Source organism: Malus domestica, chromosome 12 (genome assembly GCF_042453785.1).
Source record: "Malus domestica chromosome 12, GDT2T_hap1".
NCBI lineage: Eukaryota > Viridiplantae > Streptophyta > Magnoliopsida > Rosales > Rosaceae > Malus > Malus domestica.
Genome location: NC_091672.1, coordinates 5,357,751 through 5,382,325, shown reverse-complemented (window position 1 = coordinate 5,382,325; position 24,575 = coordinate 5,357,751). Strand labels below are relative to the sequence as shown.

General features: G+C 38.6%; 1 protein-coding gene across 7 annotated transcripts; it reads left to right on the top strand.

Moving 5' to 3' along the window:
- Window positions 1-8,847: 8,847 nt before the first annotated feature.
- LOC103449641 (ubiquitin C-terminal hydrolase 13-like) lies at window positions 8,848-24,246 on the top strand. Of its 7 annotated transcripts, none has more exons than XM_070809719.1 (30): window positions 8,848-8,947; window positions 9,018-9,090; window positions 9,291-9,438; window positions 9,550-9,707; window positions 9,817-10,082; window positions 10,178-10,393; window positions 10,472-10,580; window positions 10,674-10,789; window positions 11,091-11,189; window positions 11,367-11,476; window positions 11,722-11,796; window positions 12,187-12,265; window positions 12,371-12,508; window positions 12,608-12,685; window positions 19,868-19,945; window positions 20,062-20,150; window positions 20,235-20,343; window positions 20,435-20,503; window positions 20,625-20,735; window positions 20,898-20,953; window positions 21,054-21,231; window positions 21,323-21,424; window positions 21,502-21,573; window positions 21,955-22,020; window positions 22,243-22,308; window positions 22,501-22,590; window positions 22,681-22,797; window positions 22,918-22,992; window positions 23,132-23,287; window positions 23,362-24,246. In XM_070809719.1, exons 2-30 carry the CDS (start codon window positions 9,084-9,086, stop codon window positions 24,100-24,102), a joined length of 3,774 nt encoding a protein of 1,257 aa, XP_070665820.1. In that variant the 5' UTR covers window positions 8,848-8,947; window positions 9,018-9,083; the 3' UTR covers window positions 24,103-24,246. The 7 variants fall into 7 exon arrangements, with proteins under 7 accessions (XP_070665820.1, XP_070665817.1, XP_028946225.1 ...); XM_070809716.1 differs by having other exon boundaries at window positions 9,288-9,438; XM_029090389.2 differs by having other exon boundaries at window positions 8,866-8,947; window positions 9,015-9,090; window positions 9,288-9,438; window positions 23,132-23,218.
- The last annotated feature ends 329 nt before the right edge of the window (window positions 24,247-24,575 follow it).

Sequence of the window (24,575 nt, the reverse complement as noted above, 5' to 3'; positions counted from 1 at the left end):
GTATGCATTTCTACTATTAAAACATGCATTTTAGAAAGTGTCCACTCACAGATACTTAGTTGCTGAAGAGCCACGCAACTAGTGAAGACGGAAACGTCACAAAGATTGCCCTTAAGCACATAAAGGGTCCAATTAATAAAACTATATTTAAAAAATTAAATTTGGGAAAACGGACTTCAAAATCGGGTCTAGGACGTCGAAAAGGGTCCCAGACGAAAACCCGAAAAACGTCGAAAAGTCAACGTTGACCTTTGACCGGTCAAAGTCAAAGTCAACGAGTCAACAGGGTCGGGTCAAACCGGGTCAACCAATTTGGGCTTAGGGTTGGACTGGGTTAGGCCTAAATGAGTGGGCTTGGGTTCCAAGGCCCAAAGGCCTAATATGATAGGTTTTGGTTCAAGGGGCCTCGGCTTGAAAGCCCGGCCCAAAGCAAAGGGTTTTGGGTTTTGGGCTTAAGAGCTTACGGGTCGAAGCTCTTTGTTCTTGGGCTGAAGGCTTGGCCCAACAAAAGGGTTTTGGGTTTAAATAAAAATAAAAGGAAAATAAATAGGTAAAAGGATTTTGGGTTTGGGCTTAACGGCTAACGGGCCTAAGGTCCAACTCGTAAACGGCCCAAAGGGCTTGGGTTCACTGTCATTCAAACCGTTTCTCGTCGAAGAAGAAGGCCGGAGCTTCTTGAGCTCTGGTCGTCGTCGTTTGGTCACCATAACTTACAATCTACCTACGAAATTGAAGGTAGAGGTGAGAGGGAGAAGTTGGTACCTGAGGTTTGCCGTGAAACGGCCAGAGATGGCCGAATTTGGGCTCACACAGCCACGGTTCACCGTACCTGGGTTTGGTGTTCCCTGGGTACCCCGGAGCTTCAAGAAGACGGTGGAGAGGAAATGGACGTCTATGAGGGTGGTGGTGGTGTCGCGCCGTTGTCAGGGTGTTTGGTTGGGTGTGTGGGTGTCGATCGGGAAAGGGAGTGAGAGGGAGAGTGAGATCCGAGAGTGAGAGAGTGAGAGAGAGAGCTCGGGAAAGAGAAAGAGAGAGATAGTGGATGAGTTAGGGTGGTGCCACGTGGCAAACGGAGAGAGAAGGAGAATCTAAAAGGGATGGTCCGGATTTGTTAAAGATAAGTGGACTAAATTGTAAAAATGAGTAAACCTTTAGGGGGAAAGTAAAATTCACAATAATTTGGGGATGGGATTTCACAGAAAAACCAACTTTTGTGGTTGAGCTCCGCTCTTGCAATCAAGTCGTTATGACTATCAGTTGGATGTCATGGCCGTCATGATAGGATTTTGTACCTCAACCAGTCGCTTACTCAATAGGGTTACTATTTTTGTTGGTTAATGGCACTTGTTTCACCAACTCCAATAACAATCAAACGAGACCAATCAGATATAACCTTTTCATCATGTATTATAGAAAATTATGTCATTTCGTAATCCAAATAGATATATGGAAATGAAAAATGCTCAAGGTGAATTCAAAATTGTGTCCATGTGGTATCGTTTGGTACGTGGGACGGGACGGAACGCAGTGGGATGAGGCGTTCCGTCCCACGTTTGGTGCATCCAAAAATCGTGTAGTGCGCTGTCCCATGGAACGGATTTTGGTCACTTTTTCGTTCCACCTTCCCCTGGAACGACTCGTTCCACCCCGTGGAACACAAAATTATATTTTTTTGGACAACAATACCCCTCTTCTTTTTCATTAATTACATTGTCTACCTCCCTTTCTCTCCCGTAACCTCCTCTCTTCTACCCTCGTCTCTCATGTAGCCTCATCTTCCTCCACTACAAACCCAGCAACCCAACTGCTAACCCAATCCCAGCAAACCCATCCGAACCCAACTATGGTTGCACCTTCTCCGACACCGTCACCATAGCCCGGCTGCCGACGATGACGACGACGCTGAACGGAGGATGATGACGACGCTGCAGGGAGGACGATGACGAAGCTGCAGAAATTGATTGAAATGAATTTGCAGATCCGACGAAGCCTCAGTAAATTGAAAAAAAAAAAACAATTTGGGATTTTTCTATGTTTGATTTGAAGAGAAAGAAATTAAAAGAATCTGGAACCCTAACACCTCCATTTCCAGAATTTCTGCGTTTTTTATCTTGTAATTGTTTGGGGAACTGATTGGTTGCCAAGAAAACGAAGGAAAACAAAATTGAATTGTCGTTTGTTGATGAATTATTCCCCTACAAATTTGGATTTGATATGTTTTGTGAGAGTAGAAATTGATAGTGGCATTTTGTTTTTCTTTCCATGCTTGTTGAGATGCGGTTCAGGTTGATCCGGAGTCTCATGATCCAGTTGTTCATGTTAATGGCGTGAGCTACTTGTTTATACAGCATAACAATGTTTACTTGATGACTGCGTCCGGGCAGAACTGCAATGCCGCTAGTCTTCTCTTCTTTCTACACCGAACAGTCGATGTAAGCTCCATCAAGTTGAGAACTGCAGCCATTGAGTTCATACTCGCACTCAGCAATTGTACAACTTTTTTTAATTCTCCAGAACACAACAATTTACCGGAGCATAGTAATGTAGAGCAATTCCATTTACATTTTTAACTATCTACCTTTCTCTTTTATATGTTGGTATCAGCTAGCTACTTGTACTTACCCACGCATAAACACTGTACAATCCTTTCATTTTCTTTGTTTGAATATATCTCATCCCGTCCAGTCCTATGTATAAACAATGTACCAAACAACAGACGGAATAAAGTTAAGTTAGTCATTGTAAGCACAAAATGGGCCCACTTCTACACTCCTTTAATGTAGATAAAAAAATAAAAATAAAAAAGGTAAAAGACTGTTTACTACCCTCATGTTTTGTGGTTTTCAACATTTAGTATATCAAATTTTTTTCGTCTCAGATTCATACCTAAAGTGTAAATTTTGGGACAGTCTCATACATCCGTTAGTCAAACTGTTAAATCTGTCATTAATTGTGACGTGGTGCCATGACTGGGCGCTATGTGTCATCCACGTTTTTTTTTCTTTTTTTTCTTTTTTATCTTTTCTTCTTTCTTCTTCTTCCTTCTTCTGTAACTTTTTTTTTTCCCTCCTTCTCCTTCTTCCTTCCTCCTTCCTTCCCCTTCTTCTCCTTCTTCTTCTTCTTCTTCCTCCGAATCTAGGGAAGTTTTTTTTTTTCTCTTTTTTCTTTTTTCTTCTTCTTCCTCGTTCTTCCTCTTTCTTCCTCTTCTTATTCCTTCTCCGACTGCAACTTTTTTCTTCTTCTTCCTTCTTCTCCTTCTTTCTTCCTCATTCTTCCTTCCCCTTCTTCTCCTTCTTCCTTCTTCTTCCTTCGAATCCGGGGAAGATGAAGGTTTTTTTTTTCCCTTCTTTCTTCTTCTTCCTTCTTCTTCTTCTTCTTCCGACTGCAACTTTTTTTTTCTTCCTCCTTCTTCCTTCCCCTTCTTCTCCTTCTTCCTTCTTCCTTCTTCCTTCTCCTTCATCTTCCTCAAAAAAATTAAAAAAATAAAAAGTTGCAGTCGGAGGAAGAAGAAGAAGAAGAAAGAAGAAGAAGGAGGAAGAAGAAGAAAAACGAAAAAAGAAAAAAGAAAAAAAAAAACTTCCCCAAATTCGGAGGAAGAAGAAGGAAGAAGGAGAAGAAGGGGAATGAAGAAGGAGGAAGGAAGAAGGAGAAGGAGGAAGAAAAAAAAAGTTGCAGAAGAAGGAAGAAGAAGAAAGAAGAAAAAACGAAAAAAAAAAATATGGATGACACGTGGCGCCCAATCATGGCGCCACGTCACAATTAATGGCAGATTTAACAGTTTGACTAACGGATGTATGAGACTGTCCCAAAATTTACACTTTAGGTATGAATCTGGAACGAAAAAAACTTGATGTACTAAATGTTGAAAACCACAAAACATGAGGGTAGTAAACAGTCTTTTACCCAAATAAAAACCTCCAACAACTATCTAAACTGATGTACTAATTAATCATAATTGTTTTTAAAATAAGTATATCGTTTTAATTTTATCCAATGTCGTCAAGGAAATTAAAAATAAGCAGATAAATTACAAATTAGCTAATAACTGGATATAATTTTATTCCCATTAGCCTCCCCATTGGAACATTGATCAGTGTCATAGAATTGGAAATGATCTCTCAATTCTTCTATCCTTTAGATTTGGTGAAGCCATTGCTAGAAATAAGTCTCTCTCTTTTCTTTTTCTTTTTTACCGAGAAACTTATAGTCAACTTTTTTTGTCAACTTTTTCCGTCTATTAGTTTTACAAGGACAGTCGGAACAACTGGTATTCAGCCACATCTGTCCAAACCCTAGGACTATACGTTCTTAGCTCATCATCATAGTTATTCGTGCTGATAATGTGTTGTAAAACTAATGATTCAGGGAGAGTAGAGAGAGTGCAGCAAAACTAAACAGAAAGAGAGAAGGGCGTGAGGAATTCTATGTGTAATTCCTCATGCCTAGTGCCTTTGTGTATGTACGTAGACTAATTCTTTAGACCAAATTTACAAATTATGTGATGTGTCACCAATAGAAAATAAGCACGTTTACGTTAATTAACACTTAAATAATAATTCAATAATCAACAGCTAAGTCATATGGTTTACAAAATTTGGTTCAAAAAGTTATCTCTCTAGCAATACCTTCTATTTATACTAATCATGATGAACTTTTTTGTCATACAGGTAATTCAAAGTCTATGAGAATTTGATATCCAAATTCTATTGTGATTCTACTTTAAGTTTACACTATCACATTCCTAAATAAACATGTTATTTACAACAAGATGAACAATTCTTCTTTTTCATTTAAAATATTTGATTATCGAGTGATTGGCAAAAATATATATCCTTTTGCATGCCACATTTTTGTAATAAGTTTAACTATGATTTGGTGTAGATTTCACGTCCCGATACAAAAGTTGGGATGTGATATCACATGAAGGGTTTTTTTCTTACACCAATTCCCTTCTCTTAACATTCAACTAACTAATCAAACACTATCATTTTTCAAAAAGAAAAAAACTTGTGATTTATTCCAACTTTTGAAGGAGATGTCTTATTAGACAAAGTGCTTATTTGGATGTACTTTTAAAATGACTAAAAGAGTTTTTAGAAAAAATGTTTTTAGGTTTCAAAAGCACTTTAAGTGATTTCTATAAGAAGTACCAGTTATATGCTTCATCCAGGAAACACTTTAAGTACTTTTCCAGGATTTAATGATATTTTTACTAAGGATTATTTCTAAAAATATTTTCACCAAAAGCGATTTTAGTTATTTCAAAAGCACATCTAAACAAGCTCTAAGTTTAAAGTTAGACTGTGCATGTCGTGTGATCAAATTTAATAAAATTATGGATGAAAAATTGAAGTAGATAACATTTCCATTTATACTATAATTAAGAGAAGAACCATCGTCAAATTCTCTTTAGAATTTCAACAATGCCCTTTTTCTCAAATTTGCACTTACTATACTAAATAGGAAAAATTACACATAGAGTATACTTTTAGTACTTAATTTTATATTGAAACAACACTTTTTGAACGGGAAACTTTAGATGTGATCCTTAACTACCAATGTTCTTTGACTAAAACCTTTGTGATTTTCAATTTTTGATCGAAGTCCCTGACATTAATGTAATAATGTATTTCTATATAGGTTATTATATTTTTAAATTAAAAATGAAATTTGTAGTTATTTATATTGATGAGATTTTAAATAAAACCCATAATTTATGGGATCAAAAACATTAAATATAAATTATACTCTCCAATATATATTTTGTGTGTGTGTATATATATACATGGGTACGTTTATCAAAACTAACCAAAAAATTATTGTACCAAAACATGGGTACATTTTCAAAAAAATAAATAAAGAAGATATTATGCGTAATAACATTATTAAATTTCTTCTATTAAACTTGATATGGATACATTCTCAAATCAACGAAATATAATGCACCGATATAAGTTTATATAAGGGATTAAGAAAAAGATTAAATGAATTTTATATAAAAAAAATGGGTGCATTTTATTTAAAACAAGGTACATTTCACATATAACAAATTGGTATATTTAAGAATGAGTACTTTTTTTTTTGAACAAAATATATTATCTATACTAAGGGGAGGGGGTTGGGTACATTTAAGATTAGAAAAAATTGAAAAATTATATGAATGGGTACATTTAAGATTAGTAAGTTTCAAAATCCAAAATCAATTACTAATTTTTATTTTTAAAAATTATGTAACTAACATGTAATCATTAATACATTAATGCTAGGGACTTTGATCAAAATCCAAAAACTGATAAAGTTTCAATCAATGAACATTAAAAATTAGGGACTAGATCCTAATTTTTCCCTTTCTAAACATTTCAAGGTTGGACAAAAACTATTCTACCTCACAAGTGACGTCTAACATTTTTAAGTTGTTTTTCACATTTACAATTTTAACCTTTGGGTTTGAACGATCTCTCTATTTTTTTGTTAGCTGTCATAGTTCTCTCTATTTATATTTCCTCTCCATGGTACAATTGTAATTTTCTCTCTTATGCCCATTACCCAGAATTAAAACCAGAGAGGCAACACATAAAAACGGGTGCAACCTCGCCGCCTAATCGTACGTCGCCGTATCCTTTGAGATCTCCAATTATACTGCTGACACCGTCACCACCGGATCTGTGAAATGTCCACCCGTTGGTCTGCAAGGCCTGGAAATATGAGAGGTTTATTTCAATTCGATTATTGTAGTTACATCAGGTAGCCTTGGACATGGCAGTGATGATGGAGGCACATGGTGAACAGATGACGATATTGTACACCATCATTCAATACATGATATTGACCGGCAAGGTGAAAAGAATATTGGGGAAGAAGACGAAAAGCCACATATGCTTTTGATTTTTGATTTTTGATTTATTTTATATAAAACATGATTGGATTTCCAATAAAATAAAAGTTAGATTTCCAATTAAAAAAAAGTTTGATTACGAGTTAAACTCTTAAGTGAGGTTAAGTGAACGACCAAATGTTAAATTGGTTCAACTAAAATTATTAAAATATATATATATATATATATATATATATATATATATATATATATATTAAGTGAATGACCAAATGTTAAATTGGTTCTACTAAAATTATTAAAATATATATATATATATATATATATATATATATATATATTTTTTTTTTTTTGAAACTGATGCTGCAAAAAATGGTTGATGAGAGGTTTGATTGATGGTATGCATGTAATTTTTTTTTTGAAAGTTTTGATTATACTAAAACTATACAAACTGAATCTACTAAAAAGTATACAAACTGATTATACATATATTTGATACTGATAAAAATGGTCGATGGGTTGGACTAATGACATGCATGTAATTTTGTTCAAAATATACAAACTAATTCTGCAAAAATGGTCGAAGACGGGTTGAACTGATTTTGCAAAAATGGTCGAAGACGGGTTGAATTGATTCTGCAAAAATTGTCGAAGATGGTCAATTGATTATGCAAAATGGTGGAGAGTAAGTTGAATTGATTCTACAAAAATGGTGGAGAGCGGGTTAAGCTGATTGTGCAAAAATGGTCGAATACGGATTGAACTGATTTTGTAAAAATGGTGGATGACGAGTTGAACTAATTCAGTAACAAAGGTCGATGACTGATTGAACTGATTCTGAAAGAATGGTCAGGACAACTTGAACTAATTTTGCCAAAATGATGTAGGACGTGATAAACTAATTCTGTATAAATGGTCGAAGACGAGTTGAACTGATTCTGCAAAAATAGTGGAGGACGGTTGAATTGATTCTACAAAAATAGTAGAATACGGGTTGAACTAATTTTGCAAGAATGATCGAGGACGAGTTGAACTGATTCTGCAAAAATGGTTGAAGACGAGTTAAATTAATTCTGCAAAAATGATTGAGAACTGATTGAACTGATTCTACAAAAATGATTGACGACAAAATGAATTTATTCTAATAATAAAAGATACAAACCGAATCTACATATAACTTCAAAACTGATTCTACAAAGTTAGGTGGGAAAGATGGTGCAAAAGAAACTCCTTTTCGCAGTGCTAATTCTTTACCATCGGTGTCCGAGTTTGATAAAGAATACGCACTGGGAAAAGGAATTTCCTTTTTCTTCACGACGGAACTACTTGCCCTACAAGTTTCCCTCATTCAATGAAGGGGTGGTCCCTCAAGTCTCAACGTGGCAACTTACACCAGAGCAAATTAGAGGGTTCACTTGGCCTTCTTAAAACTGAGTATGATTGATATTTTAAAACATTATTTTTATGTTTTTGGTCTGGACTTGAATTGTTTTTATGTTTTTGTGCCTTTTTAAAAAAATTAGTACAGTTCCTTAAAATATAGTAAAAGTTTTTATCTTTATATATAAAAACTCCTTTCAAATTGTGAATTTTCATCTAACTCTTTGTCATCTCATATTTTTTTTGCACGAAGATTCGTAAGATAAACACGAGAATTATGCAAAAACATAAAAATGGCAAATAGTACAAAAAGAGTCTTATTTTGAGGGAGTTTTTCATAACAGTTCTCTCTGTGCGGAATTACATCTATAATTTTATATTGTGATAAAGACTGAATCGCTTTTCACGCTTTTTTGATTCAGAAAGAAAATTTTGTTAATTAATTTAGATACCTTTCCGCACTGAGTGCTGGATTGTATGAAAGAAAACTAATGAAAAGGCTTGAAAACTTTTGAGTTTTAATGATAAGGACAAAATAAAGGGTAAAGTGAATAGTACCAGGATTGACTTTTTAGTGTAAAAATGTGGTTTTTCGTTAAAGTGAACAGTAACAGGTGCTTTTCGTTAAAATTCCCTTGAATGAAAGTAGGAGAATCCAGTCCATCACCCACTTGAACAAAAGCTTGATTACCAGTGTACGAGGAAAGATCACATGCCGTCATTTGCCTGTTAAAAGTAACGCACGCGACCCTCTGGTTAGGTTTTTCTTGATCAGAGCTCTGATTTTTGCTTATTTTGTTAGCAGCAGCAGCAGCAAGAGGACGAAGAGATACTTGTGCCGCACTCGGATTTGGTCGAAGGCCCTCAGCCTATGGAAGGTTTAATTTTTAGCAATTTTTCGATGATTTGCTGTTTGAATTTCTTAAGTTTGTGTTTACGGTGTTGCCTAATCTGAAAGAATTGATTTTTGTGCGAATTTGGCGTCACGAGGTTTGATTAGAGGGCAAGTGATTGCATTTTCTTTAGTGTGGTGGTTTTGTTGTTTTGAAATTTATGGTATTTGGTGTGTTGCTAGTAGCCCAAGTGGAGCCGGCTTGTACAGTTGATAGTCAGCCAGTGGAGGATCCTCCAGCGATGAAATTCACTTGGACAATTGAGAACTTTACTAGGTTGAACACCAAGAAGCACTACTACTCTGACATGTTCGTTGTTGGCGGCTATAAATGGTATTTTCTCTTGTCTACCTGATGTCAAAAACTGATTTATGCTGCTTAAGTTTGGCTTATATTTGTATCTCGGCGTTTGGATTTTGAATTGCTTTTGGTATGTTTGATCAGGCGGATACTAATATTTCCCAAGGGAAACAATGTGGACTACTTGTCAATGTATTTGGATGCGGCAGATTCCAGGACATTGCCATATGGGTGGAGTAGGTGTGCGCAGTTCGGCTTGGCAGTAGTTAATCAGATCCATCCCAAGTACTCAATAAGAAAGGGTATATTTCTCTATTAGTCTTATTTCCTTTTAGCATTCAATTTTGTGCTTTATGACCAGAGTAGTCAAATTTTAAGACCTTTGTCCTTGATTGTTGTATGATATTGCAGACACACAACACCAGTTCAATGCAAGAGAAGGTGACTGGGGATACACTTCATTCATGCTTCTTGGTGATCTTTATGACCAGAGTAGGGGATATCTGGTGAACGATACAGTTGTGGTTGAAGCTGAGATTTCTGTCTGTAAGGTTCTTGATTATGGGTCATATGACTCGAAAAAGGAAACTGGTTATGTTGGGCTCAAGAATCAGGGAGCAAATGGTTATATGAATTCTCTACTCCGGACTTGGTACCATATACCATACTTCAGAAAGGTTGTTTACGTGATCTCCTGTTGTTACTGTAAGCTAAACATGAATTGTCTTTTGAATTTTATATGCAAGATCTTAATGTTGGAGTTACTTACCAGTGTGTGCATCATATGCCGACAACTGAGGATGACATGCCTTCAGGAAGCATCCCTTTGGCACTACAACGTTTATTCTATAAACTTCAATACAGTGAAAGCAGTGTTGCAAGTAAAGAATTGACCAAGTCTTTTGGTCCCACACATGATTTGTTTGTGAAACATGACCTGCCGGAACTTAATAGAGTTCTTATCAAAAAGCTTGAAGATAAAATGAAGGTATGGGAATGTTTCAGTTTTTTCCATGAGTATAGTTTGTGTTTCATTTTCATTCTGATAATTGTTCTGTGGGTCCAGGGAACTATTGTGGAGGGTACAATACAACAGTTATTTGAAGGACATTACAGGAATTACATTGAATGCTTCAATGTGGACTACAAATCTACATGGAAAGAATCATTTTATGGTAATATTTTCTTGCACAATTTAAAGTGTTAAGAGTGTGAAGTAGTTTGTGAATGTCAACACATGCCGCTGGTTTCTTCTTATTTCTTTGCAGACCTCCAGCTTGATGTGAAAGGCTGTCGGGATGTTTATGCTTCTTTTAGTAAGTTTTTGGAAGTTAAACGTCTTGAGGGTGACAACAAATACCACTCCGAAGAACTAGGTTTGCAGGTTAATTACCAAATTCCATTGGTGACTGCATTTATACTGTGATTCTAATCTGAGGCTGCTATTAGTTGTTTCCTTCCACAAACCACTTTATAAAACTAGTGGTCTTGCATTATTTCCTCTTCCACTTAGATTTTTAACATATGGTTCTCACAACGTTATATTTTAAGTTCTGATTGGATGCCGTCCTTAGTTTTGTCTTTTTATTAAATCACTTGCTGACGCCAGTATTCTTACATATATTTCTTTGATATTAAAAATTTAAAATATTGTTCTCAAGGAATATTTTGGATGTTTATTCCAGGATGCTAAGAAGGGTGTCCTGTTTATCGACTTCCCTCCCGTTCTTCAACTTCAGCTAAAGCGATTTGAATATGATTTTATGCGGGACACTACGGTTAAGGTTTGTACTGGAAGCTCATCTTCCTCCTGCTGCGTGTTTTATTACATGAAACATTGAAAGTGTAATGCTTTACTACAAAGCTTCTTAGTTGAAAACAAAACTGTAGCATGTAAATATTAATGGAAAGCAAATAAACTATCATGGTAAGAATGTTGTATTATTTTTTTTTTTTGGCAGATAAATGATCGCTATGAATTTCCTCTTCAACTTGACCTTGATAGGGAGAATGGAAAATATCTATCACCTGAATCAGATAAGAGTGTTCGCAACCTCTACACTCTTCATAGGTATCTATTTTGCCTTGCACTATTGCACGATATAATATGGTTCATCTGTTTCCTAAATTTGGCATGTTATTTCAATGAATATTACTTTCTAGACCTTTGTATGCACTCTGTGCTTGGCAATATCTGAAGACGGTTATTCGAACCTGCTTTTTCATCTGCCTGTTTGGTGCTCTTCATGTTGTGTGGAGCTTCAAATTTTTACGTTGTAATTGGTTACTTACTATGATAATTTTCTACTGTTGCAGTGTCTTGGTTCATAGTGGTGGGGTTCATGGTGGACATTACCATGCTTTCATCAGACCAACCCTTTCAGACCAGTGGTACGGATCTCCTGGAATCGATTCTCTCTGTAATTGTTTCCAGTCTCACACACAAAAACACATAAGCACGAGACAGACATTCTCTCACACTACTCTTTTGCTTTGCTTCTTACTTTTCTTTGTTACTCCTTATTCAAATAACTTGGTTTATTGGAGTCTATATTTCTTACATTGCTTTCCCGATGGACTTTGACACCATAACTTGGTTACCTGACTGCCCGTTCGAGAACTTTAAAGAAAGCATCTGTTTTGTTATAACTTATATGCATTTTATGTTTTCAAGTAATACTTTGAAGTTTGCATTTCCTTATTTGGATTTTTATGCATGACTGAGTGTTCTTGTGCATGCATTTCATATGTGTTGATGTAATTTGTCATATCTTGTTTTAGGTACAAGTTTGGTGATAAATGTGTGACAAAAGAGGATGTGAAGAGGGCTTTAGAAGAGCAATATGGTGGTGAGGAAGAGGTAGTTTATTTTTGGCTGTATCCCAACTGCTATAATTCTCCTTATTTTAAGGTTACTTAATTCTCAACTGACCGTTTGTTGTTTTCTTTCCAACGGTTGCCACAGACCAATCCTGACTTCAATAATACTCCTTTCAAATTGACAAGACACTCAGATGCATACATGCTTGTGTATGTACGGGACAGTGATAAGGACAAAGTAATATGTAATGTGGATGAGAAAGACATAGCCGAACATCTGAGGGTAAAATGCTTGTCTTTACTTCTAGTTAATGGTAGTATAGGTTCTGGATTCCAGTGTCAGACTTAAGGGGCTGAACCTTTTTTCTATGATTCATTTCAGATAAGATTGAAAAAAGAACAAGAGAAAGAGAAAAAAGAGAGATTTAAGGAACAAGCACACCACTACACTATTATTAAGGTAAAGCTTTCTAGTTTATCCCTGTTCAGAATCTTCAGATGTGCTAGTACAGGTATTTGGTGTACACAAAAAAATAATAACAAAATTTATTGATATGTTTAGGTTGTTCGAGATGAGGACCTGGCAGAACAAATTGGAAGGGATATATATTTTGACCTTGTTGATCATGACAACAACAACAACAACAACAACAAAGCCTTTTCCCACTAAGTGGGGTCGGCTATATGAATCCTAGAACGCCATTGCGCTCGGTTTTGTGTCATGTCCTCCGTTAGATCCAAGTACTCTAAGTCTTTTCTTAGAGTCTCTTCCAAAGTTGTCCTAGGTCTTCCTCTACCCCTTCGGCCCTGAACCTCTGTCCCGTAGTCACATCTTCGAACCGGAGCGTCAGTCGGCCTTCTTTGCACATGTTCAAAATCACCGGAGCCGATTTTCTCTCATATTTCCTACAATTTCGGCTACTCCTACTTTACCTCGGATATCCTCATTCCCAATCTTATCCTTTCTCGTGTGCCCACACATCCCACGAAGCATCCTCATCTCCGCTACACCCATTTTGTGTACGTGTTGATGCTTCACCACCCAACATTCTGTGCCATACAACATCGCTAGCCTTATTGCCGTCCTATAAAATTTTCCCTTGAGCTTCAGTGGCCTACGACGGTCACACAACACGCCGGATGCACTCTTTCCATCCAGCTCGTATTCTATGGTTGAGATCTCCATCTAATTCTCCGTTCTCTTGCAAGATAGATCCTAGGTAGCGAAAACGATCGCTTTTTGTGATCTTCGCTAGATTGCTCCGGTCATTAGTGTGGATAAGTATATAAATGGATAGAGATAGGAAAGCAAACACAAGATGTACGTGGTTCACCCAGATTGGCTACGTCCACGGAATAGAAGAGTTCTCATTAATTGTGAAGGGTTTACACAAGTACATAGGTTCAAGCTCTCATTTAGTGAGTACAAGTGAATGATTTAGTACAAATGACATTAGGAAATATTGTGGGAGAATGATCTCGTAATCACGAAACTTCTAAGTATCGGAGTGTGGTGTCGTCTTGACTTGCCTTATCTGTCTCATAGGTAGATGTGGCATCTTCTCTGGAAGTACTCTTCCTCCATCCAGGGGTGGTATCTTTAACTAGTGGAGATGCACAAGGTAATGTATCAATTTCACTTGAAGCTTACTTGTAGTTTCAGGCTTGGTCAAGCGCGATACAAACCATGTAGTAGGAGTCCCCCAAGTCGCCGAGCTAGGGGGTCTGCTGAAAGAGGTGACAGACAAGGTAAGCCATCAGAGCTCCGACTGATTGTTCACCTTCTCCCCATCTTGCAGCAGCATGAAGGATAAAGAGAAGAAAAATGAGAAGAGATGATATGAGATACTTTTGCTTTTGAAGAAGTAACTTTCCACAGGCTTATTCTTGAACTGAGCTGGAGGGTTTTCTGGTTTCCTCCAGAGTATAAGGCCGACTGAAGAATTTGAGGGTCAAAACAAGTCCATCAAATCTAGAGTACGTTCCACCCTGCTGATATGGGATACTTTTGCTTTTGACAGAGTAATGAATGTATCGGCACGTGTGCTGTTACGCTTGTCTCCACATGCTTCCTTGTATCCTTCGCACTTGCCCTATCTGTTCCTCAAGCAGATGCGGAATCTTCCCTGGAAACATAAGATGTTGAAGATGAGTACTCGAGAGCAATGCCAGGTAAGTAATCAGGTAAGGGGTTCCAGGCAGTCAGTTCCTGGCTGGAAGCTTGATTCCAAGTGCTGACTGATTGCTCTCTTTCTCCTTGTCTTGTAGGTAAAAACAAGGCCAAAAGAAAAGACAGGGAAAAAGCATGATATGGGATACTCTTGCTTTTAACCCTGATGATATGAGATATTCTTGCTCTAGTATAGCTTGTTTGCAGAGGTATTATCGGGGGGAAAGAAAGCTGAATATTTCGAAAGGCTTCGTTGGGAGTGCCCTCTCAGATATGATGAAGGGTTGAGCATTTTTGCAGGTCTGCCTGTCCGTTGGGGATGGAGGTCGACATATATAGGAGTCTCCCTAACAACAAGTAGTAATGCTATTCCTTTACCCTGCTTGGTCATAGCACGGTAGTGGGAGCTGCCAGTTTCACATGTTTTAACTATGTCAGAGCACTTTGAAAAAGTGGTCTGTGGTATCTGGCTCTCGAGATTCGGAGAACGATGCCTCTTCGATTTTTGAGAAAGCAATCATGCTGGGGGTATGACTCTCGAGATTCGGAGAGCAGTGTCTCTTCGATTTTTGAGGAAGTAATCATGTTGGGAGTCTGGCTCTCGAGATTCGGAGGGCGGTGCCTCTTCGATTTTGGAGTAAGCAATCTTGTTGGGAGTGTTGTCTCGAATGTGAGTAAAGGTTGGGCATGTTTGCTAGTCTACCTTGCCACGAAGCACAAAGGTTGACACACAGGGACTTTCCAATTATCCAGCAATGGTACTGTTCCTTTACCCTCTCTTCGATTTTGAGAAAGTAGTCATGTTGGGAGTCTGGCTCTCGAGATTCGGAGGACGGTGCCTCTTCGATTTTGGAGCAAGCAATCTTATTGGGAGTGTTTTCTCGAATGTGAGTAAAGGTTGGGCATGTTTGCTAGTCTACCTTGCCACGAAGCACAGAGGATGACACACAGGGATTTTCCAATTATCCAGCAGTGGTACTGTTCCTTTACAGTTGTGGGTAATAATATGGTAGCTAGACCTTCAAAATTTATGTGTCTAAACTTTTGTTAGTGCTGTTTCTTTGCTATTCTTTTACCTTTCTTGGTCAGAGCGATGTAGTGGGAGCTGCAAGCTTCACGTGCTCAACTTTGGCAGAGAACTTTGGCAAAGTTATTTGTGGTACCCATGAGCTATTGTTGCGTGTGGGAAGTGGGTGATTGAACAGTAAGATTCATGTGATTTCTACTTCACCAGAAGTCTTCGACAGAATGCCCATAATTTCTGCAAAGCTGAGTGTGCGTGTGACAGGTGCTGACAAGGCTAGAAAAGTAGGTGCCTCTTCGATTTCTGAGATCGGCCCTCGTGGTCTCTGAGCAGCCCAGCTTTTGAGAAAGCGAGCGCCTCTTCGATTGATTCGGAGAACGATGCCTCATTGATTTTTGAGAAAGCAATCATGCTGGGGGTCTGGCTCTCGAGATTCGGGGAGCAGTGTCTCTTCGATTTTTGAGAAAGTAATCATGTTGGGAGTCTGGCTCTCGAGATTCGGAGGGCGGTGCCTCTTCGATTTTGGAGCAAACAATCTTGGTCGGAGTGTTTTCTCGAATGTGAGTAAAGGTTGGGCATGTTTGCTAGTTTACCTTGCCACGAAGCACAGAGGTTGACACACAGGGACTTTCCAATTATCCAGCAATGGTACTGTTCCTTTACCCTCTCTTCGATTTTTAAGAAAGTAGTCATGTTGGGAGTCTGGCTCTCGAGATTCGGAGGACGGTGCCTCTTCGATTTTGTAGCAAGCAATCTTATTGGGAGTGTTTTCTCGAATGTGAGTAAAGGTTGGGCATGTTTGCTAGTCTACCTTGCCACGAAGCACAGAGATTGACACACAGGGACTTTCCAATTATCCAGCAGTGGTACTGTTCCTTTACCCTTGTGGGTAATAATATGGTAGCTAGACCTTCAAAATTTATGGGTCTAAACTTTGTTAGTGCTGTTTCTTTGCTATTCTTTTACCCTTCTTGGTCAGAGCGATGTAGTGGGAGCTGCAAGCTTCACGTGCTCAACTTTGGCAGAGAACTTTGGCAAAGTTATCTGTGGTACCCATGAGCTATTGTTGCGTGTGGGAAGTGGGTGATTGAACAGTAAGATTCATGTGTTTTCTACTTCCCCAGAAGTCTTTGACAGAATGCCTATAATTTCCGCAAAACTGAGTGTGCGTGTGACAGGTGCTGACAAGGCTGGAAAAGGCTGGAAAAGTAGGTGCCTCTTCGATTTCTGAGATCGGCCCTCGTGGTCTCTGGGGAGCCTAGCTTTTGAGAAAGCGAGCGCCTCTTCGATTTTTGAGATCGGCCTTCGTGGTCTTTGAGCAGCCCAACTTTTGAGAAAGCAAACGCCTCTTCGATTTCTGAGATCAACCCTCGTGATCTCTAAGCAGCCCAGCTTTTGAGAAAGCAAACTCCTCTTCGATTTCTGAGCAGGCGCCTCTTCGATTTCTGAAGCTTCGTCGAGTGCAGATTTTTATAGGGGCTGGCATTAAGTTCCAAAGCACACTTGAATCTCCACCAGTAGAAGCTTCATTCTTGCACTTCTAAGATCTTGATTTGTCCGACCTCTTCTCTCTTCAACACCTTTGAAAATGTCTGGCCCCTCCGACCGTTGTTTTGACTTGAACCTTGTTGAAGAGGCAGCCCCGCCTTCTCCAGACAACATATGGCGCCCATCCTTCGTCTCCCCTACTGGTCCTCTTACCGTTGGGGATTCCGTGATGAAGAATGATATGACCGCTGCGGTGGTGGCCAGGAACCTTCTCACTCCCAAAGATAACAGACTACTTTCCAAACGGTCTGATGAGTTAGCTGTTAAGGATTCGCTGGCTCTCAGTGTTCAGTGTGCAGGTTCTGTGTCTAATATGGCCCAACGCCTATTTGCTCGAACCCGCCAAGTTGAATCATTGGCGGCTGAAGTGATGAGTCTCAAACAGGAGATTAGAGGGCTCAAGCATGAGAATAAACAGTTGCACCGGCTCGCACATGACTATGCTACAAACATGAAGAGGAAGCTTGACCAGATGAAGGAAACTGATGGTCAGGTTTTACTTGATCATCAGAGATTTGTGGGTTTGTTCCAAAGGCATTTATTGCCTTCGTCTTCTGGGGCTGTACCGCGTAATGAAGCTCCAAATGATCAACCTCTGATGCCTCCTCCTTCTAGGGTTCTGTCCAGTACTGAGGCTCCAAATGATCCCCCTCCGGTGCCTTCTCTTTCTGGGGCTCTACCGACTGCTGAGACTTCTCCTAAGCAACCTTTGTGAAGGCTCCCTCTTGTGTGCTTATTTTGACTCATGTATATGTACATATTTGTAGCTTATCGGGGATATCAATAAATAAGCTTTCCTTCATTTCAACGTATTGTGTTAAATACACCAAAGCCGTCTTCGCTAAGTTCTTTGAATTTTCTTTTGTTAAAGCTTGTATGTTGAAGCTTTCTGAGTGGAGCATGTAGGTTGGGGTAGTGTTCCCTTAATTTCCCGAGTGAGGAAAACTTCTCGGTTGGAGACTTGGAAAATCCAAGTCACTGAGTGGGATCGGCTATATGAATCTTAGAATGCCATTGTGCTCGATCCTGTGTCATGTCCTTCGTTAGATCTAAGTACTCTAAGTTTTTTCTTAGTCTCTTCCAAAGTTTTCCTAGGTCTTCCTCTACCCCTTCGGCCCTGAACCTCTGTCCCATAGTCGCATCTTCTAATCGGAACGTCAGTAGGCCTTCTTTGCACATGTCCAAACCACCGTAACCGATTTTCTCTCATCTTTCCTTCAATTTCGGCTACTCCTACTTTACCCCGGATATCCTCATTCCTAATCTTATCCTTTCTCGTGTGCCCACACATCCAACGAAGCATCCTCATCTCCGCTACACCCATTTTGTGTACGTGTTGATGTTTCACCGCCCAACATTCTGTGCCATACAGCATCGCCGGCCTTATTGCCGTCCTATAAAATTTTCCCTTGAGCTTCAGTGGCATACGGCGGTCACACAACACGCCGGATGCACTCTTCCACTTCATCCATCCAGCTTGTATTCTATGGTTGAGATCTCCATCTAATTCTCCGTTCTTTTGCAAGATAGATCCTAGGTAACGAAAACGGTCGCTCTTTGGTATTTCTTGATCTTCGATCCTCACCCCTAACTCGTTTTGGCCTCCATTTGCACTGAACTTGCACTCCATATATTCTGTCTTTGATCGGCTTAGGCGAAGACCTTTAGATTCCAACACTTCTCTCCAAAGGTTAAGCTTTGCATTTACCCCTTCCTGAGTTTCATCTATCAACACTATATCGTCTGCGAAAAGCATACACCAAGGAATATCATCTTGAATATGTCGTGTTAACTCATCCATTACCAACGCAAAAAGGTAAGGACTTAAGGATGAGCCTTGATGTAATCCTACAGTTATGGGAAAGCTTTCGGTTTGTCCTTCATGAGTTCTTACGGCAGTCTTTGCTCCTTCATACATATCCTTTATAGCTTGGATATATGCTACTCATACTCCTTTCTTCTCTAAAATCCTCCAAAGAATGTCTCTTGGGACCCTATCATACGCTTTTTCCAAATCTATAAAGACCATGTGTAAATCCTTTTTCCCATCTCTATATCTTTCCATCAATCTTCGTAAGAGATAGATTGCCTCCATGGTTGAGCGCCCTGGCATGAACCCGAATTGGTTGTCCGAAACCCATGTCTCTTGCCTCAATCTATGCTCAATGACTCTCTCCCAGAGCTTCATTGTATGACTCATTAGCTTAATACCCCTATAGTTCATGCAATTTTGTACGTCGCCCTTATTCTTGTAGATAGGCACCAAAGTGCTCATTCGCCACTCATTTGGCATCTTCTTCGTTTTCAAAATCCTATTGAAAAGGTCAGTGAGCCATGTTATACCTGTCTCTCCCAAAAGTTTCCACACTTCGATTGGTATATCGTCTGGGCCTATTGCTTTTTTATGCTTCATCTTCTTCAAAGCTACAACCACTTCTTCCTTCCGGATTCGACGATAAAAAGAGTAGTTTCTACACTCTTCTGAGTTACTCAACTCCCCTAAAGAAGCACTCATTTCATGTCCTTCATTGAAAAGATTATGAAAATAACCTCTCCATCTGCTGCTCCTTGTTCCTTTCGTAATTCATAATTCTCATTTCGTCTCAATTTTTACTTTGCTGCGTCTGACACTAAGTTTTCAAGTTTATGAACGATTGATGTACGCTTATAACTGTCAATTTCTCTTGCGAAATTGGAATTTAAAAAGTTCTTAATTTATATTTCGATAATCATTATGCTTCCAGTATTGGATGAGGCATTTTAAATGAAGTTATTATAATATAAAAAAATTCTGATGGGCAGTGATAAACATTTGATCTCAGATTTTGAAATGATTGATAGTGTTTTAGCAGTACATTGGTGCCAAGAAGAGCTAATGATGACCCCTTGTGTTTTTACAGGTTGGACAAATTGAAGGGGTATCAAATAAAATGCACAATGCGGAGCTAAAGTTGTTTTTGGAAGTAGAGTTTGGACCGGTAATCCAATTTTACTATATTCTTGTTATGACCTGTGTTTTGAGGCTTATTGTAGTTCCAATTGCTTTATGGAAGACATCAAGTCTTATATTTTCTTGCTTGTATAAATTCTCCAGATTCTACGTCCTATTTCTCTGCCTAACAAAACCGAGGAAGATATCCTGCTTTTTTTTAAGCTTTATGAACCTGAGAAACAAGAACTACGGTATGGCTCTTTCTGCTCAGCCAAATAGTTCTCTTTTGAGTTTTGACTCATGTTTGCTGATTTAAGTTTCTTTTCTGTTTCCAGTTTTGTTGGCAGGCTTTTTGTGAAGAGTTTTACTAAGCCAGTGGAGATTTTAGCAAAGTTCAATCAACTTGCTGGTTTTTCCCTTGATGAAGAAATTGAAATTTATGAGGTGTGTTTCACATTAACTTTGTAGCTTCAGCTGCGTCTTAACTTAATAAATACGTACATTTAGAATGTATATGTGTTTGTCCTGCATTCAGGAAATAAGGTTTAAGCCTTCTGTCATGTGCCAACGCCTTGACAAGATGACCTCATTTCAGTCGAGCCAGGTAATTGTTGCTATATTGCATGCTTGGTATATTGTAAATATGTGTCTGCTATAAGATTTAAATTTTATGCTTTTATAGGTTTGTTGGTCCTGGTAGTTAATCTGTTGCTTTGCTTTTCCAGATTGAAGATGGGGACATTATATGCTTTCAGAAATCTACTCCGCTTGAAATTGACGAAGGATGTAAATACCCTGATGTTCCTTCATTTTTGGACTATGTGCACAATCGCCGGGTACAGGCTGTGGAAATTTATACTTTGTTTTTAGTTTAAATTAGATTTCATTATTCAATTAGTGGTTTTTCACATTCTTTTACTTTTGTTGTCAGTGTTTTTTAATTTTGTATTTTGTTGAATGTTAAACCTAACTATATTGAATGATTTGATGCTATACAGATTGTTCATTTCCATTCTTTGGAGAAACCGACGGTGGAGGATTTTTGTTTAGAATTGTTAGTACTTAATCGTTGTCCCTCATAGTTGGACTGTCCATCTTTGTTTTATTGTTTGGTGCCAATGCTATAACTGTTTTTTTTCTTTGTACTTTTCTAGGTCAAAGCTACACACTTATGATGATGTGGTGGAAAAATTAGCTCACCACATTGGTTTGGAGGATCCTACCAAAATCAGACTCACTGCACATAACTGCTATTCTCAACAACCTAGGGCCCAACCCATCAAATATCGGGGAGTAGAGCATTTAACAGAAATGTTAACTCATTACAATCAAGTAAGTGCATCGTATTGGTCTCCTCTGTTGTTTAACTCTCTCTCATAAGCATCATGTGGTGTGGGTACTAATTATGCTTTGCCTTTGACAGACCTCTGATATTTTGTACTATGAAGTCTTTGAAATTACCCTGCCAGAATTGCAAGATCTGAAACATCTAAAAGTTGCTTTTCATCATGCTACAAAAGATGAGGTTCATGTAAAATTTGGTCTGCATCTTCTGCGTGTGGACGATTGTGCACATCATAATCTTGTGTTATTTGTTTGCAGGTGGAGATTCACAGTATTAGATTGCCTAAACAGAGCATTGTTGGGGATGTGATTAATGTACTTAAAACGAAGGTGAAGTCTCTCTCTCTCTCTCTCTATGCATTCCATGTATTATCCATGACTTGCCATCTAAAAATTTCTGCCAATTGTATGAGAAGTCCTCTGTTTGTTTTTAGTTTTTCATTTTTTGTTCAGGAAAGCTAATGATGCTTATCATACATTACTTTAGGGCTGCAGAGCTTGTAAAAAATGTGACCTTTAATTGAAAACTACTCTTTTCCCTTCCTTCTGCTGGTTTCTGTACTTTCTGTCCTTTATAGTTGCCAATAATAGATTACACTCAACTTGCAGTGGTGATCATTACTTGACAAAAGTGGTAGAAATTGTTATCACCGCCTCTTAAACAGTTTTCTTATAATGGATCTCTCTCAATGTGTGGTGTACCTGAAACAGGTAGAGTTGTCTCATCCAAATGCAGAACTGCGACTGCTTGAGGTTTTCGATCACAAGATCTACAAGGTAATTACTGCTGGTATGCCTGATGTATCAGCATGTTAGCTATTTTTTTCTGGTCTTAAGTTATTGTAGCATGCCTCATTTGTGATGCTGATTTGGTATCATGATGCTTTTGCTTATTTTCAGGATCTTATTGTATATGAATCCCTTCTACTGTATAGGACTGATGTAATTTTGTCTGATGTAGTAGCAGTAGCACTCATAATTCCTTGTGTTCTTTTTCAGATCTTCCCAAACAGTGAGAAAATTGAGAATATTAATAACCAGTACTGGACTTTGCGTGCAGAGGAGGCAAGTCCCTTTTCCCCCTCTTCTTTATTTAGTTTTATTTTGAAGAGTTTCTGGTTTAACTCTGTTGAAATTTTTTATATAGCTTTATGGGCAAGGTTCGTAATTCTGTTTGTTTTCACTTTCTGGATCAACATCCCATCAACATCCCATCAATATCCCTTTTTTTTTTCCTTTTCTTTTCTTGTGTAACAGATTCCAGAAGAAGAGAAAAACTTGGGTCTCTATCGTCGCTTGATTCATGTTTTCCACTTCACGGTTACTGTATTGAACCAGATGGTAGATGTAAACTATTTGATTACTGTTAAAGATGATTTTACCCAAAACTGTGATTTTTCGAATTGGTCATATTCTTATTATTTGTACATTTTACAGCAAGTACAAAATTTTGGGGAACCTTTCGTATTGGTTATCCATGAAGGGGAAACTTTAGCTGAAGTTAAAATAAGGATACAAAAGAAATTGCAAGTCCCGGATGAGGAGTTCTCAAAGGTACTTGACCCATGCCTTATATTCATTGGGATGGGGTCACTAGAGGAAAAGAATGTTCATTCGCATGTATAAATGATCTTTTATTTTGCTTCCTTGTCGATTTCCCCATTTGTTGTGCAGTGGAAGTTTGCATTCTTGTCACTTGGTCGTCCAGAGTACCTGCGGGATTCTGACATTGTTTCCAGCCGATTTCAGGTGTATCTACGGTCTATCGCAACTCATGTCCCCCTTTCTTTTACATTATGTCTGCAGGCCAATCTAAACCATGTTTATGGGTATTGCCTAGGTGGATTTCTTTTTTAACTTCCAACATTTGAAATTTTGTTTTCTTCAGAGAAGAGATGTTTATGGTGCATGGGAGCAGTACCTTGGGTTGGAGCACTCTGATAAAGCTCCTAAGAGGGCTCACGCAGCAAATCAAGTAAGTGCTGTTGTAAATATTTCTTTTCCAACCTCTATTTGCCAGGCAGAGCCAACTCCACAAGAAGACGTAAGAATCCGACCAAGCCCACATTCATTTTAAAAAAATTTAATCTTCATAATGATCTCTGGACTCTGATGCAGGCTGCCCAAGTAACCTTAGAGTCCATGGCGTCTAATGTTGGCCATGAGACAGCAAGCAGAGAAATTGAAATGCAAAATGATGACCTGGATGGCCCTGCTTCTCCAGCAGTTGATCGAACTCTGAGAAGACTTTCTGCTGCAGAGGATCTATTGAAGTCCACTTCAGCCAGAGGACCATCAGTAGAGACTTTGGCTGCATTAGACACTGTGAGCCGTTATGCAAGGAGCAGCCTAGACACACTCTGCACGAATGGGGCTTATGAGGAGTTCAAAGCAGCCTTGAAACTTGTGACTGAACAAGGGATGATCCCTTCAACGATCACTTCCATGTTCAAGGATCTTCTTTCGTCTTTGGATGGTGAAATGCTGAAGTACGTGGCCGCAGTAAAAGAGCTTACCCAAGCTGAAGATTTTCGAGTCGAACACGAAGGGATAGAAGTTCAAATGGGACTGGCCATGCAGAAATGCCAAGAGAGGAAATACATTGTGGCCAATTATGATGCCAAGGTTACAGAACTTGAGGCTGAACTGGTCCGAGTAAAGGCAGAACGAGCTGAGGCAATGGCGAATCTAGAAACTGCTGTGGATGAAATGGAACCTCTTAAGCAGAGGTTTGCAGATAGCTCATTAAAATCTGAAAACTTGATTGTGAGGCAGGCTACCTTGACATTGCAAAAGTGTAGTTCTGTTGGAACCTGGGCCGTCCTACAAGATGCACTGAAGAAGTACTTTAAGTTTTAGAAATATTTTCCTTTGTGAATAAGCCCTTTCTTGGTCCAAAAGTTTGTATGAACATGCAAAGAAATGAACACGTCGTGCAAAATTCAGGTAACTTGTTTCCTCACATTGTTCGAGTCTGAATGGGAAGGAAGATGATTGTGCTGATGGGTGTTTTTCGTTTACACTCCTACCCCTCCTCGTTTGGTTACTCCGACAAAATTGTGTTTTTGGCTTAATCTGCACCCTGCTAAAAGTGGATCTTTGTTTAACAACCACACATTGCCTAACCAACACTTCCTTGCGGAGGAGTAGCGGCCGATCTACCTCATAGCAGAAGGAATCGGAGCTAGACTTCGAAGTAAAAAATCCAAAATTTTATAAATTAATAAAGGAAAAACCGACCTGGTGGATGGGTCGAGCTTTTCTCTTGCAATCGGGTTGTTATGACTACCAGTTGGATGTCTTGGCGGTAATGATAGGATCTTGTACTTGAA